Below are 16,500 nucleotides of genomic sequence, written 5' to 3' on the forward strand. Positions count from 1 at the left end.
ATCAGGAATACAGTGGAGTAGTGAGTCATGGATTTTATTCAGCTCCACCTTGAACTGCTGTCTTTAGACACTCGCAGCAGACATGCATAATCTCAGGTTCCCACTCCCTACCTTAGCTGCACCTTGCCCTCCACCTGCACCTCACTTTTAGATGCCAGCTTTAAATTATTATTCCTGTTGGGGTTGGGCTCTTGGTAGGAAGCTCACCATTCAGAGACACTAGGTGTAGAAAACACTGAGCATTTCATACAAATAAAAAGTATCATCAGGCAATATTTAATAAGGTTTATTAGGTTACTGAGTATTATCTACAGCCATAAAATAGGAAGTGAGAGTTTAAAACTGTACAAAATGTAATGGAGAAGTGAGAAGAGATGGAGACAAAGGAGCATAAGAGTATTAGAAGTGGGGAGAACACAGCTGCTTCCCAGGAGTTAGGGAAGACACTGGTTCATGCTGAAGGCAACCAAGTAGAGTTCCATACACACTGTATTTTATTGTGCAATTTGTGTCCCACCCTGCAACAGAAACGAGTACAAACCCCTATGTTAAAAAAAAATCATAAAATATTAGATTTAAAAAAGGGGCATATCACACCCCACCCAGTCTTGGCACCAATTCTGTGCTTTAAAAATATACTATGCAAGTAGTTTAATTTTAAAAAGGTACCCTACAGCAGCTGTTTAAAACATGTTCTTATACATACACCACAAATATATATATTAACATTTTCAACAACTAAACTCATTTGTACCTACACAGAACTGAGGGAATAACTCAAGAGCAAAAAAACAAAATAAAACAACAACAAAAAACAACCATACAAACATTTTTTCAAGACAAAGAAATGTGCAAAATAACCTCAGAAAGGCAGCATAGTAACCTGCGGAGAGGTCAAGAGAGCAGCTCCTGCTAGTAAAGGAGTGTCATCCTCTCTTTACCTGGCTACTGAGGCAAGAATCTATTTGGGATGTGCTGATTTTGCCTGAATTGCTAGTCCTGTTTATTGAAGGTCTCCCCTGCCAAACCCCCAGCTCTGGGGAGGTTCTCTTCTTGCTGTGCCTGAAGATCACCCCATTAAAGTCTCAAAAGTTACATTCTGCAGCAACCACTTTCTAGATTTCTGGTCTTCCTATGGCACTGCTCTAGTCACAGCCTTCCCTGGGATGACTCCCCCAACCCTAAGCAAGAAACAGAACCATTCGTGCTGCATAGCTAAGTGAAGATTATGCTGATGGTCTACAGCAGAAGAAGGCCTGGTCTGGATGACTAAGCGATCTATTCAGGAAGAAAATTCCCTGGAAGTCATTAGAGAACCACTATGTTTCTCTAAAGCTTTAACCTGGATCAGGCTAAACAGAAAGCAGACCTAAAATGGCAAGACCTACAGCTGTATAACAAGTCTCAGAGCTCATCCAGCCCGTCTCACCAAGGAGTGCTTTGCAGGAAGCGTTTGTCCCTTCTTTGACCCCACATCAGCAAGGAATCCCAAACTAAAACCTAAACAGCTTTAATTCAAGAGGAAGAGGGCAGGTGAAGACATGGGGTGGCTGCTCAGTCAGCTGAGACACCCATTCAGAAGCAGCAGGACAGAGAATGGAGCAGGAGAACTAGAAGGTGATGGTGATAAACAGGAAAGCAAGGTTCACTCTCTATGAAGTATCTTTTAGAACATGATGAGAGGTCCTGGCAGAGACAGACATGAGCAATAACCACCTCCTCCAAATTAAGCATCCTGGTGGAAGGGTTCTTGGTTTTGGTGTTAGGGTTTTTTTGGTTTTTAAGAACTCAGCAATGATTTCCTCTTGGTATTCCAGACTCTTCCCAATTCCACTGGCCACCCCATGCCTTTCCATTCTTAGCACCTAGTCTTAAGATATTCATCCTTAGTGCCTTCCCTTCCCCAGCCTACATTCTTCCCTTAAACTGATATAGAAGAAGGGCTCACTCCCAGGCTCTAAGATCCCAAGGATGCAGTACAGCCTTTTATCAGTAAAGCAGGGAAGTACAGAGCTTCTGTTAAGCTTCCTTTTTTAAACTGTGCTGGGGAAGCGACTTCCAAGGAACAAAACAGTCATGAAATAAAGACTACTCGAGAGCTCGACGATAAGGGCACATGGAGATTTTTTTTTAGCAGTAACAGAAGTACTTTGGCCAAGTATTTCCAACAGTAGCAATGACACAAGGGTTGCAAACCCACTGTCCAGTGGGTCAGCTCCAGACATTTTGCCTTGGTTTCAACTCTCCGTCCCAGAACATGAAGGTCATTGGTAGAGCAGGTAGCTCTTGAGGGAGGCCGGCAGTGGCAGGGTAGGGATCTCATTCAGTCTTTCCTTGCCCAGAGCAAGCCTCACAGCTCGCCGACACAAGTCCATCAGAGGCAGTGGTTCAGCTGGAAAAGAGAAGATGTGAGACATTAACATCTCAACCTACAAGCTACGTATTCATTTTGTTAACGCTAAGAATCCCTCCCACCCCCCACAAAAACTGAGCAAGGTGAGCAAATGCCCGGCCTGTTCACCAAACCCAACCAATTCAGCATTCACAGATCAGCAGCTTCACTTTATCAAACTTGCAGGCAGGGCATGACATTTGTGTAGAAGCATGTGAAGGAAAAGATACTCAGATTCCCTGAAGGAAGTTTATACTCTGTAATACCATACATTAAAGTTAGAACACAAGGCCTAGCCTGTGCCTTTCACTGCAGAATCCAAAAAGCTTTCAAAGATTTACTGAAGTAAAAGACTGCAGCAGACAGTTTGATAGCATCATGTGGTAGAAGTACCCAGGAAGTACTGATGTGTTTTTTACATACAACTGTCCCCCCTCCCACCCCCTGCTTCTTTTCTGCTACATACGCCTGAGGAAGAAAGCAAAGCCATGTGTCAAAGCTTCATGTCGTTACTCGTAGGAAGAAATACTGATGGGAAATGTCACAATACATCAAAAACCTGGGAAAAATACAAGCCTTTGGCTGCTATTTTGGCATCTTGTGAACTAATTGAACAAGATGATACTAGTTTTTCAGGCAGGGTATATGGGGTCCTTTGTTGCTGAAGAGTCATTTGTAGCATAAAAGAGACAGAGGTCAGAGCCAGAGTGAACACATCACAGCTGCACAAAGGGAATATACAGATTACCAACAGAAGCTGTGAGAAACCAAACCTGTCCTAGCTCACCTGCACACAGCACACTGCTCAAAGGGAGGGGGTTCCTCCTCTCCCAAGAGACAGCTAAAACAAAGGCATCCTAAGCCAAGTAGGCAACTGGATATCCTTCTAATAGCCTGAGTGCTCAGCATTAGAAAGCTTAGAGACATCTTAGGCCAAACACACCTAAACACTTGCATTTTTGTGGATAAGGTTGGCTGAGAAGCTGCAGTTTTCAGAAACTCTGATAGATGCCAACCAGCTTCAGCTTCTACTATAACCCAAATTAATCTGATTGTTCATGCAGCTGCTTTCAGCTTTCCTAGTCTCTCTGCTGTTGATTTTCTAAGCATGATCACGTTACTGTATTTCTTATCAGAAGCCAATAGGTCAGTAAGGTGGACACAAATCCCTTCCTCTCAGATTCAAGGTTAACAACTAACACTGGAAAGCTCACATAGAAGTGCTGTCAGTAGTCTCTGATTAGACCACTCCTGATTGGAAAAAGTAAACAATCATACTGTTCCACATAAAAAAACATTTCAAGTGAGCAACAGAGAAAGCAATTGATTTAGTTTTTGGCAAGCCTGAAAAAGCAAACCTGCTTGCTAGAGAGAGACTTGGTAACAGGAATTGCACTCAAATTGGGCCATCTCCACTCATTAGCAGAGAGAGCTGGACCAATGCCTTACTTCCCTCAGTCAATCCATGTGAAGTATCACAAGCTACTACCTTCTGCAGAAGAAGCCACAGCACAATGGTTTTTTTTTTTTGTTTGTTTATAGCAGTTCCCCAGAGTTGTCCTTATGCTTCAAGCATTATTAACGAGGCATCATACCTCTCTAAGTACACCTCTTCTGTAAAAATAGGTGGGTGGAAAGCAATCAAACAAATCTGTCAGGGCAGTGCTGCTCCTTCCCAAGCCCTACAGTTTGTCACCCATGTTCTATGCCGGAGAGTAGCCCCAGGGCTGCTCAATGCCTTCCTGCAGAGCATAGCTACACTCAGCCCAAGGCACTGCCGCTCTTGCCTACTCATGACCTACTTCAAGATCCATGCTGCCTCTTTGGCAGGCACAGGTCTCTCTGTACAGCAGGACTACACGTCTCAGTTCTGGCTGCGATACTACCAGAGAAACTTATTACTGGCAACACTCCTTTGACACTTGCCAGTGTAGCTTACCCTTAAAAACTGTACCCCCTGAAGTACAAATGTACTCTATTATATACAGTACAAAAAAGACAGGGATCTCTTGGAAAGAGTCCAGCGGAGGGCCACAAAGATGGTGAAGGGCCTGGACCATCTCCCCTACGAGGAGAGACTTAGGGAACTGGGTCTGTTTAGCCTTGAGAAAAGAAGGCTGAGAGGGGACTTGATCCAGGTTTATAAATACCTGGGGTGTGGGAGCTATAGTGGCGAGGCTGGTCTCTTTTCAGTAGTGCGTGGGGACAGGACTAGGGGCAACGGGCTGAAACTCCAGCATAGGAAGTTCCGCACGAATGTGCGCAAGAACTTCTTTACGGTGAGGGTGACGGAGCACTGGAACAGGCTGCCCAGGGAGGTGGTGGAGTCTCCTTCTCTGGAGATATTCAAGACACGCCTGGACGCCTACCTGTGCGACGTGGTGTAGGCAGCCTGCTTTGGCAGGGGGGTTGGACTCGATGATCTCTAGAGGTCCCTTCCAACCCCTATAATTCTGTGATTCTGTGATTCTGTGATTCCAAATCTGTCCCAACACCTCTTGCTCCGTATGGAGATAGCTGGGACAGAGATATTGTCTAGCCAGAGGACAGTGGCCATTGAGAACAATGGTCTGGACTTTCAAAGCTGACAGGCATCAATTTAACAAATAATTCCCATTTAACTGTCTTAAAAGCTGAGAAGATCATCTTCCCACAGAGATTAAGAAAAAGAACTTTGTCCTCATCTCGTTTGCACTGATAATCCAGTCTTTGCAAAGATAGACCAGAAGAGAAAGCACACACATCTGACCTTCCATTCACAAGCACTACAATCGCTGGACACAGTGCAGCTATTGAACGCTGAGAAGTGGTTAGAGCCAGACACCTTCTTTCTGTGTGTGCCAAAATAGCGTCCTGTCATTCCTGGCCTTATGCCCATGATTCACTCCTATGCCGAGAGCACATTACAACCAAATCCAATACAGGAGGTGGCTGTTTCCCTGTTAAGTGCAGTTCTGCACAGACAGCTCCACAGACTTGCTGGCTCTGAAAGGAGCTGCAAGTTTTAGATTTGACCCTCCCAAAAACCTGGTTACTGGAGCTGCTGCCATTCTGTAAGCTGTTGTGGCAGGATAAGCTAGGCTCTTTCTTTTTGTTGGTGAGAAAATGCTTTGCTGAGAGCTCTCAGTTCAGAAGACTGCAGTTCTCCAGGGTTATTCAGCCTCTCCTGCTCTAAAAGCTCATCTGCTAAAATGCTGATGGAAAGAAGGCTGACTGCAGGAAGGAAAAAAACATTTTGGAAAGAATACACCTTTTACTGAGCATTAAGACAGTTTTTCAACATCCCTACAGTAAGCAAATGCTTACTTTGACTTCTGCAAGTTCCTTAAAGTAACTTCCTCTGAAGTGTCTGTGAATAGCTATAATACCACTGAATAAGAAGAAATAGTTGTCTAACAGAAGCATTTAAGCAGCAGGAGATGCTATACAGCCCTTTCTTCTTGGTCTGACCAGGATGTGCTGCTTTCCACCCACACGAAGACAGGACACATCAGATATGCAGGTATCAGTATTGGTACCTCCATTGCTGAGTTTAAGCATATTTCTCAAAGTACTTGTGGGCTGTACACTAATTTTCTCACAAGGCTTCTCTGGTGCCCACTGCCACTTGGCTGCACTTCATGTCACCAGTACTAGGAGCTTGCCACTGCTGGCCCAGCATTAGAACAAATACATTCTGAGCACAAATAAAAGCCCAGTATGCTACAGTCTTTGGGCACATGCTGTTCTGAAATGCAGAGGAAACACCACCATTTTCATTATCAGTACCACCTGATTTTTATTTTAGTAGCAACAGATCCAGATTTTCATCCACTTCCTTCACCTCTCTCCTCCATCCTATCCAGAAGACACAGTCACAACTAGGCCCAGTGGAAACCTTTAGCACATTTGGGCAGCCAAACCTATTACTAAGCTGAGCAAGGGATTGATGTTACTATTAGTAAAGGACCTAGCATGCAAGTTGGCCTGGCTACAGTATCCAGCCCCCACACTACAAATGAGAACAGCCTGCCATGAAAGAAGCAAGCTACTTTCTTCAAAGATGAGACATTCCCATTTCCTCAGACAGGGACCGATCTTCCCACTCCTTCCTGCAGGGAATTTTCAAAGTCCTTTCATAAGGCATTGCAAGAACAGTCCTTCAGAGACTGCTCCCTGTAAAGAAGCACCAGGATTACACTGCAAACATTGCAACTATCATCAGAAATGTCCTTTTTTTGACATTTTGGTAGCAGTATAGAAAGGCTTGTCAGTCCAGATAAACAACTGCCATCACCCTCTCTCACTGTACCACTTTGCTGAATTCCACTTGCTCCCTGCAATGCATCAGTAACAGCACACCTTACCCAGACACACAAGCTCTATTTCAATTGCCATTAAGGATTTGGAAATTTGAAAGTGAAAACCCTCAACGATGTTGTAGTAAACTTGCACATAAGTAGCACACAGATTTGAGTCACTAGAACAAATACAGAGATTATACTCACGGTCAAGTCCATTCAAGTAGCGCATCCTTATTTCACAGTGTCCCCACACTGCGCTTACCACTGGGTACAGCTTTTTCCCTTTAAGTCCCCGAAAGGCAACACCCATATATTGCCCATCTACAATGAAACTCAGCGTCCCATCATCCATGTCCAGCACCACCAGGAAGGAATCCGGCACAATGAAAGTTTCATCTGGTTCTAGGAAGGCAGGGTAGGTTTTACTTGGCTGGTTCTTGCCGTCGTGGTACAGTCTGTTGCGCCCAAGGTCCCATCCCCATGATTCATGGTTATTTCCTACAAGTGTGGTGTACCCTACAGAATGCAAAGGGGCATCTGCTGTTGCCACCCCTACCACAGCATGTGTGCCTCGCTGCCGCATTGCCCATGTTATCTGCCACACATGCAGTCCTCGTGTGTATCCCACTTTGCCTCTGATAGCGTCTGTGCTCTGAGCCACCGGATGCCGGTGAAATATGAGTTTGTCATCCTCCTTCACAAATACATTCAGCGAGCGATCATCATTGTTCCATGAATGCAATAACTGGACTTCATACGATACAGGAGGCATGTCCAGTAGCAAGTCCAGACGCGTGGGTTTGCTGTAGTCAAGTCTGTGGAGCTCCTGCTTCAATGGTCTGTATACTGGGTCCCTCATATCCACAGTCTTTATCCCACCTGTGACCTTCTGACCCATCGTGGATTCCAATTTTGCCTACTTAGAGACTCCCAAGGCAAGCTCATCAATTCACCCAGCTGCTTCTGCTTTCATTCAGCTCTACAGGAAACGTTGCTCGGAGACCTTGTCAAGATGTCCACTAGTCAGTATTGCCTAATGGATGGAAAGAAAAACAAGAGACAAGTTAAACACTACCACACACAGCCTTGCATGCAACATTTACAGAGCACAGTCTCAACCTGTTTATCTTGACAATCCATCCTTCCTTTCCACCAGCAAAGGTAATGTGCATACCACCTAAGCAGTCTACCCTGCAAAGCAGAGACAGCACAGTGGCTGTCTATTTCATTTCTAAGTCACTAATATCCTCTTCAGAAAGGCACTTGAATTCCTCCTCCCTTGTCTAAAGGAGACATGGATTCAGCTAATGGAGCTCATCATCTTCAGAGAATGCATTGCTCCTCACTACCACACAATTAACTTCGAGAGCTCATCTGTGGTCAGACTGTCTACAACTGTCCCCAGTTTTACATCATTATCCAGGCTGGGGAATTTGAGCAAAGGATTTCTTCTCTAACAGAAGATTGAGAGCAGTAATGCCTGAGATCAGCACTCCTGGACTGTTCTCCAAGCTAAGGCTATCCATGAAGGAGCCAAAAAGTCACAAGAGTTCTCTGCAGTTCTAGATGCTGAAACTAGCCTTCATGAGAAAGCAAGTCATTCACAATGCAGTTTCCATTACAGGAAAAGGAAAGCAGGCTGCATTTCAGGATGGATACATTCACATTCCAGCTTAAGAAGAGGATCACAGTTAAGGTTTGCAAATAGAACAGATACGACAAACAATCCTGGTTCCTACAATGTTTTTCTCAGGGTCCAAAATAACTTATTCACATAATACACAAGATAAGTGCTTGGCATTCTCCTAGCAGGTACTCTGGTGCTTCCAGATCTGACAGACATTCAATGATTCCAGGGTTTTTCTGGCTAACATTTGTAAATGAGGAAAATGGGCAACCCCTACAGTGCAAGCATCCCCAAAAGTTAAGGCTGCATACCCCAAATGTGCAAACACAGGAATTACCTGGCAGGGTTATCCAGCCATAAATAGCTTTTATTCCTCCCTCAGTGCTCAAACAGTTCCAAAAGATAAATAAAAACAGCACTGAACACAAACCATCTCCTCACAGCAGTGATCAAACAAGGTAGGAGTTGGGCAATAAAATGAGAGTTTATCCACTTGGAGAATTACAAACCTTCTCTGGATCAGCTGACCGAACAGCCATAGATACAGGTTGGAGGAGAGTTCTCTTTAGCCCCACTCCAGCTTTGCAAAGTATCTTGAAGACCTGACTGTGCAAGTACAAAGCAGCAGATAAAACCTGCTGAATCCAGCGTAAGGCAACAACCATTCCAGCAACTGTTGACTCCACTGGACTGCTGTAGTGCTAAGAGCAGTTACACCTCCATATGGCCCATCTCAAGCAAGCAGCTTCAGCTCCTCTTCTCCAGGAGAAAAAAATAATAATAAAAAAATCACAGCCTGAGATGCAGAGCCCAGGGAGGAGCGAGATTCTTCTCACAGTTTAGCAGTTTTCCTTCCAGATTTCAGAGAACTCGAAAAAGCTGAAGCCAGCTCGCCTGCCTAGCTCACTTCACATACCTCTACTGTAGCACTGCAACCACTGGAGCGGCTCTGCTCTCACTCGGCAGCACAAACAACCCTCTGTCAGGCAGCTGCCAAACTGGGGGCAGCTATTAGGAGAATTAAAAGTGGGAGGGGAGCAAACTGGCTTTCTAAGAAAAAAAAAAGTGTTATTTTAACATTTCCTGGAGTGAGGCAATCACTCGGGGCTGCTGCCAGCTACAGTCACAACACTTACTCACAACCAGGACTTCATCTGGCATAGAAAAAGGAGCATGAATCAGGTCTGCTTTAAAAAGAAGGTTACTGGACATAAGCAGCAAGGCTTCAGCTAGAAGTTAACAGGGAAGGTTTATGCATGCCCTAGGTTAGGGATCAATTCATCAGCCTCCCCACAGTGTCTTACTGCTATTCTGGGGAATGCTATGGGAACAGTGCACTCAGATCTGGTAATTCTTAAAAAGAAACACGACTCCTCTTCCTTTCCTTGTCCCCCTTATCATTTGTCAACCGCAGAAAGGAAAAATCCTTGATGTCCTTTAGAATTGTCACCCCAACAAACACTACTAAGCTGTAGTATAGCTAATTGTAAAATATTCACTGACTTCAGATGCATGGCATCTTTAAGCCCACATGCTTGTATGAGCTCAAATCCTCAGTTTCACACCTCAAAGCTGACTCCAGCTCCATTATAAGACTTCCAAAATCACTCAGTTGGGAGTTTTCCCTTTCCAAGTAGATGCACATTAATGTTGACTGGATGCTACAACTTTTTAAATGTTTCGGTGCAACTCATTTGCTTAGGCTGGGAAAAAAACCGTCAGGCTGCTGCAAATGACTCATGTGTTGTTCTGCAGAAAGAACCAGAAGAATTATCTGGCATTCCCAAGGCCTATGGCACATGGACAAAGGCTGTCAACAAGGTGTTGGCTACAGCACACTTGGAAGCCTACAGGCAAGTTCAGCTGTTGGAACATTGATTAGGATAAAGGAACAAAACATTGGCAGGAGGAGAAGAGGCAGAGACTTCCTGAGAGCTGTACAGTACATGTGAAAACACTGTATAGGAAGTAACAACCAAAACAAAGCAGGCTGCCAGACTGCAGGAGTATTGCTGCAGAATATTCTGAAGCGTAATGCTCAAGAGAAGTAAGAGGATACAATTTGGTGCTTTCCATTAGCAAAACAAAGCTTTGTGCCTTATGATTTATTTTGCCTTCTGCCAACGTAAGCTTTTATTGTATTTTTCTCAAGGCTGCTGTACCTCAAAGGGAATCACCACAGTCAGAGACAACAGAGACAACTGAAACGCAGTTGGTAGGAGCATATGCCAAAATTCAGGTGCAGCACGGCACCTTATTAGGGCAAGACAGTCATGTCTGCTCAGAGCTGGCTCCACTATCACTGGCACTAACATGGCCTAGAACTGCAGAGTGGCATCTTGTCCTACAGTCAGCAGGCACAATTATGTTTCTTCATGCACAAGACAATATGGGCACTTTTCCCTCAGCAGGACACAGAGATGCTTACCTTCCTAACTAATGGATTAACGCTCCGTTATCTTGACATGAGATGCAGCCAGCCATAAATGAAAGGATACACTATGGATTCAGCTACTCCAAAACTTTGGAACACTAGAGGTTAAAGTACAAATGCAAGCACTGAGAGTACTTTTACCTATCATATCAACAGCTCAGGCTCTCTGGAATTGTGCTCTGCTTTATAAATATATGCCCATTCCCATGGCACTTTTTTTATTCCCATGCCATTTTCAGTTTTTCTGTTAGCCTCCATACAACAAAGCAGAAACATCCTCTGTGCCCATGGCCCCTTAAGCTGACAGTCAAATACAACCATGCTGACGCCACGCAGACAGCAGCCTTAGATATCCACAACAGGATATTGTTTCCTGGTATCAAATCAACTTCAATTGCTTCCTTAATGTCACCAAGGTCCCAAGGGGAAAATCTCAAGACATGGTTTCACATAACTAGATTAAATAAAGCCATCCACACTCAAAACATTGCTTATCACTCCAGTTCACTTCATTCCTATCTATGTCAACACTCAGACTCATTCACCTCATCCAAGCACACAACAAATGCAATCCAGGCTATCAATGCACTGTATGTAAGCCAAAGAACACTTACCCAAGCTGCCCTCACTGCTTCATCCGAAGCCAAGAGGCTGTTCCTTGTAAGTTTTATTACATAGTAGGAGGTTACCTCAGGTATCTATATCTCCAAGTGACAGGAATTTTAACAAGGTACTGTGCGTATTTTCAGCTCAATTTCAAAGCAGCTTAGCAGTCACACATGCCCACACAGGGCAAAGTATTTGTACCAGCCATTCAGAAAGTCACTGTCAGTGCTGCTACCATTAACAGCGTATTGCAGACAGCACTGTTTCTCAACAGACACTGGGCTGGAGAGCTGCCTTTCCTTTGAGGACAAAAGGCAGCAAAGCTGGCTGCAGACCTCCACATTACTGACAGCAGTTTCTTCTTACCTCCTTGTCTTATGATGTGTCCATTTCCTTTCCATTCTTACTCATGGATGGGGGCAGTTACAGAGCAAACACTGTGCTCAACTCATGACAGTGAGACTTTGGCTAGAAATACTTTATGTAATGCTCTTGTAACAGACACGATAAAAGGAGTTAGGCAATTTGCAGTGGTTTCCCAGCAAGCTAGTACACAGTAGAACTTCAAACATCCCTAACTTTGTGGAACACTGTCACACAGGCATACAAGCACCTGGATGATAGGATAAGCAGTATGACATGTCACAGTAAGTGTAGCTTGGTTGATCTTGGGACCGTAGAGAAGCCATGGTAAAATACACAGTGATCAGGGGCTGACTGAACAGAAAGCCAGTGACTTGAGCTCTTTCCTTGTAAAACAGGATGGAGTCCTGAGTTCACCATCCCACACAACTGACAGCACTACATCTTAGCCAAGGGCTGAGAAACATAGCCAGAGTCCCTTCCCATGTCCCACATCTGCAGCTGCATTAAGTGACCTTCTTTATACCTCTCCCCTTTGCTCTTCTCCAACATCCTGCTGGTCGAGAGTATCTGTTTGTAGCCAACTGGTGAAATGCTATTTTCCAGGAGCAGCTTCAAACTTACAGTTTCCAGCAAGTATTAACAGACAGCTGTTACAAACACAGGGAACTGATTGGATGAACTCCAGTTCCAGGTAGAACTAATCTAAACGATGTGTAAATCATGCTTGATGCCACAGGACAGACTGGCATATGCTCAGATGATGGTCAGCTCAGCCAGCAGCCTAACAACCATCTCTCTGCAGCTCTCAAGTCAGCAATACATGCAAGTGGACTGCAGACATTCCTCATTTTTAACACACATGATGTGGACAGGCTGTAGAGATACGTTGCTGCTGCTTAAGATCAGATGCAGTGAGTTCAGCTTTGAGCCATAGTACTGCACTTTTGGAGACTGATTCTTTTGGATGAAACAGCATAAGAGCTGTGGCTTGGCAGTTATATCTGAGTGAGGACAACACCTGCATATGGTTTTTATAGAAATAGAAAAACCCACACAGCTCTTCTTCCTCTGAGGAAGGCACAGGGCAGCAAGGTTACAAAGCAATGCAGCTACCACAGATGAAAGCCTGGAGAAAAACTACAAAGTTACTGCAGTTATTGTGCTCTTATGCTCAGCTGGATTCCTGCTCCAAGTGCTCTGCACACATTAGCCATCAGCACAGTCATTCTGTAGCATAAGCTGTTACCACCTGAAGCACCGAGGCACTTGTCTGAGCGACTTGCCCTCCAATGTTTCAGCATGTAGATACCCATTTAGAGAACTCAGAAGTACCAGATCAAATACTATACAGACCAGGCAAGACAATTCCTGCATACCATGTTATCATCTCACTGGCCACCATTGGTCAGATATAAGACATTCTAGTGTCACCTTCAGCCAAGATCTATCAGACAAGCGATTCTTCTGCTTGTGCCAAGAATACATTCTGTGGGGATGGGATTTCCTTATATTTAGATAAAAGATTTCTGGTAGAGCTGTATTGAACACTGCTTCCACATTGATTCACTCTAGTCTCTGCCTTAAGGGAAAGCACTAGTGTCTTGGAGTCTTGGGAGAGCTTATTCCAAGGAGAAAAACTAGGCTAGCACAGATTCCAAAAGCAGAAATCGCCTGCACAACACACAGGCTTTTCACAGTTCCAATTTCCTTGCATGCCCTCAAGAGACAGCTCTGATCTGTTTGCAGACTATGGCAAACCAGTCGTACAGCTAGCAGGAAGGCAGACCACATGACTCTCTCACCACCCCCAAAGGATCACCTTTCTTACACTTTTGAACCTGTCTGACCACCTCGGTCACTTTTTCTTATGTTATTGAGACTCTGCATGTAAACAAGCGGTGCTTCCATGGGATGCCTCCCATCCCAGTAAGGTTCAAATCTGTTTGGCACACAGCAAGCACAGAAAGCTCCAGTTTTATAAACAAGTTGCACTTGAAAGACTAGTTTGTGGGACTGAACTACCAAGCACACTGTCTAACAGTACTTGTCTTACAATTTCCCTCTTCCTTAGCAACCAACTCCTTTCTATTGCCACATTGTCTTCAAGTTAAAGAGCACCCCCCCTTTTAAAACAAACAAACCCAGCAAAACCCTTCTATAACCAAGGATTATTCCGAGGCTTCTGTTCAGATACAATATAACACTGCCCTTAGAGAACATACTAAGAACTTAGCAGCTCCAAGACAGCCAAGTACTAATTCAACCAGCAGGGAAGTATTTAAGAGCTCTTCTTCAGGACCTGTAGGTTCGATAGCTGCTCAAACCAAGTCTCAAAGTCTTCCACTGATCATGAATTCTAGTAAAGCAAACAATTATTTTGGCTTGCACTACCTCCCAGAAGACATTCAATGGATGGAGTAATCATCTGTTTAGCACTGGTATTCAAAGTATAAAGTCAGCACCTGGCCAAGAGGGCATTCCTGCCTCATGTTTCTTTCTCTTTCCCTCTGGCACTGAAGCTGTAACACCCCTACATAAGCTGCATTTAGAAAAGCATTTCCTCCACAACTGGACCACTAGTTGTAGACAGCAGATGTTTATGTACAGAGCTATTTGCATTAAAGAAGTCCACCTAATCCATAATGGGACACCTTCTTATGCAGAACTCCATGCTTGCAGTTACTTCCCCATTTACTAGTTTATGCTCTACACAACTCACTGCCCAGCCTTCACACCCACTTAAACATCTACTGATTAGAAAATGCGAATGAATGAAAACGTGGAAGAGAACAGTGAGTCAGAAGAACAAAGCTCAATGTTTCTACCTCTGTTGAAAATTCCCATTCCTGTACTAGAAGCTCTTTTCTGCTAAGACTGCAAGACAGGACAAAACAAAGCAATAAGACAATCTAGTTACAAGGCTCTCCTTTCCCCTTGAGCTGAGTTAATAAGGGATCACGCCATGGTTTAATGCTAGCAGCAGCCCTGTTAAAAGAAATCTACGTTAAAGGTCCCAGCAGTCGTTTACCAGAACTCTCCATCTTTCTCCTGCCTTCCTAAGCAACAGCAGGAAAGAGCAGATCAACTTGTACAGCTGCATCTTGTGCTATCCTCTCCAAGTCCAGGGGAGGTCAGCCTCCTATTCTATCTATCCTTAACCCAGAAGCAGATTTTTACAAAGCCCTTCTCAAATATGTGGTGTTTGAAGGAACAGGGAAAGCAACATGGATCACTAGCTTGCTATGACTGACAAGTTAAACCTCACTGTATTGTATCACATAAACTTAAGAATTCCTGTCAACAAAAGAACTATTCAAATACATGACTTGAAAAATATAATATACAGCATGTTATAAGGGTTTCAAGCCTCACTCCTAAAAGCAACACAGTCAGTTCAGTCTGTAGCCATGCACAGGCCAGCAGGATTCTTTTCTCATAGGAAAACCATCTGCAGCTTGAGCTATTTCAATATTAATGTTGCCCAGCTACAGCCTCCTCCTTCCTCTTTTCATTTAAAGGTGTCACAAGCAGTGCTAGCAGTAAAGCAAAAATCCCCACAGCAGAGCAGCTGCCAAGCACTAGATTACTCAGCCTGTTGCTCTCAAATAGGCTGATTGTGTCTGAAGCTTCAGTACACATCTACATCTAATACAACTATACTAAAGGGGAAGTTGTGCAAGTGACTGGTACTGCTCGTCAGCACTATAGAAAACTGACATTTGGGCCCCGAGGAGCAAAAAAAAACTCAGCCCATACCAACAATGGATCTCTGCTCTGCATTAGGTTCCTATAGCACCACAAACAGAACACTGCAAAATGAAAGAGGACGGAGCAGCACGCTAAAGACAGTGAAATCAGCACCTTGTATACTGTCAGTGCAAAAAGGACTCACCGTGACTGGATATACAGTGCTGTAGGATGAGAGCAGCTTAAACAAAATCAGCATTAAACTTCCATTTGCAGCTCTCTTGTAGCCTTATTTCAAAGTCACAAGAAAGTTTCATTTCATAGAAGTCTTTAATGAGAGATTTAAAGCAGCGGTGATGCTAAAAATGAAAAAAGTAATTTATCTGTTTGTGTGATTTATAGGCCAGCAATCAATTATGAAAGCTTTTTTGACTATCTTCCTTCTGGGAAACAAGCAACCAAAAATCACAAGTTACAGCCTGGCTGTACATTTAAGTCCTGCTGTCTGTCAGCTAATAAGACAGCATTCATTTACAAAAATCAGCTGTCTTCTGACAGTACTACACAAGATGCTCACATAGAATCATTAAACAATCCAGGGTGAGAAGGACCTCCAGAGGTCTCCAGTTCAATCTCTTCCTCAAAGCAGAGTTGGACAAGTTTACTCAGAGCTTTATCCGGCTTACTCTGATAAACCTTCACAAATAGAGACTGCACAACCCATGGACAACCTGCTCCAATGGTTTATTCTCTTTGTGGTGAGAAATTTTACACTTTGCATTATATATCCTCCTCCCTGTTCAAGTCATTCCTGTTTAATCAGCTAGTTTCAGGCTTTGCTTAGTGTTAATCCCCAGGTCAAAGAAATCTTAGTACATAAAGTACAGCCTTTTTAATCGACAGTGAATTACTAAGCAATTTAAACATACATTTAAAGTATTCACCGGTCTTTATCATCTTACCTTGCCACACAGAAAAATCTCAGCCTTTCTCTACACTATTTACTCAGATTACTTCGTCCTAGGCTTTGTTAAGTGTTGAAAAAGAAGAATGAAGGTACATCCTGATGTATGAAGACCCAGTAGATGTTTCCCAGCTTACTCAG

The 16,500-nt window shown here is 43.9% G+C and overlaps 1 protein-coding gene across 1 annotated transcript in view; it reads right to left on the reverse strand.

Annotated features, from left to right (window-relative positions):
* Positions 1-270: 270 nt before the first annotated feature.
* The window catches only part of SPSB1 (splA/ryanodine receptor domain and SOCS box containing 1), a 30,191-nt gene continuing 13,961 nt past the window's right edge, over positions 271-16,500 (reverse strand). The window contains exons 2-3 of the mRNA XM_072354311.1: positions 6,880-7,708; positions 271-2,392 (exon numbers count right to left, since the gene is read on the reverse strand). Of these exons, the coding sequence (XP_072210412.1) occupies positions 2,265-2,392; positions 6,880-7,573 (822 nt within the window). The 5' untranslated portion in view covers positions 7,574-7,708 and the 3' untranslated portion in view covers positions 271-2,264. The remainder of the gene's footprint in view (positions 2,393-6,879; positions 7,709-16,500) is intronic.

Source organism: Excalfactoria chinensis, chromosome 20, assembly GCF_039878825.1.
Source record: "Excalfactoria chinensis isolate bCotChi1 chromosome 20, bCotChi1.hap2, whole genome shotgun sequence".
In the NCBI taxonomy this organism is placed as follows: domain Eukaryota; kingdom Metazoa; phylum Chordata; class Aves; order Galliformes; family Phasianidae; genus Excalfactoria; species Excalfactoria chinensis.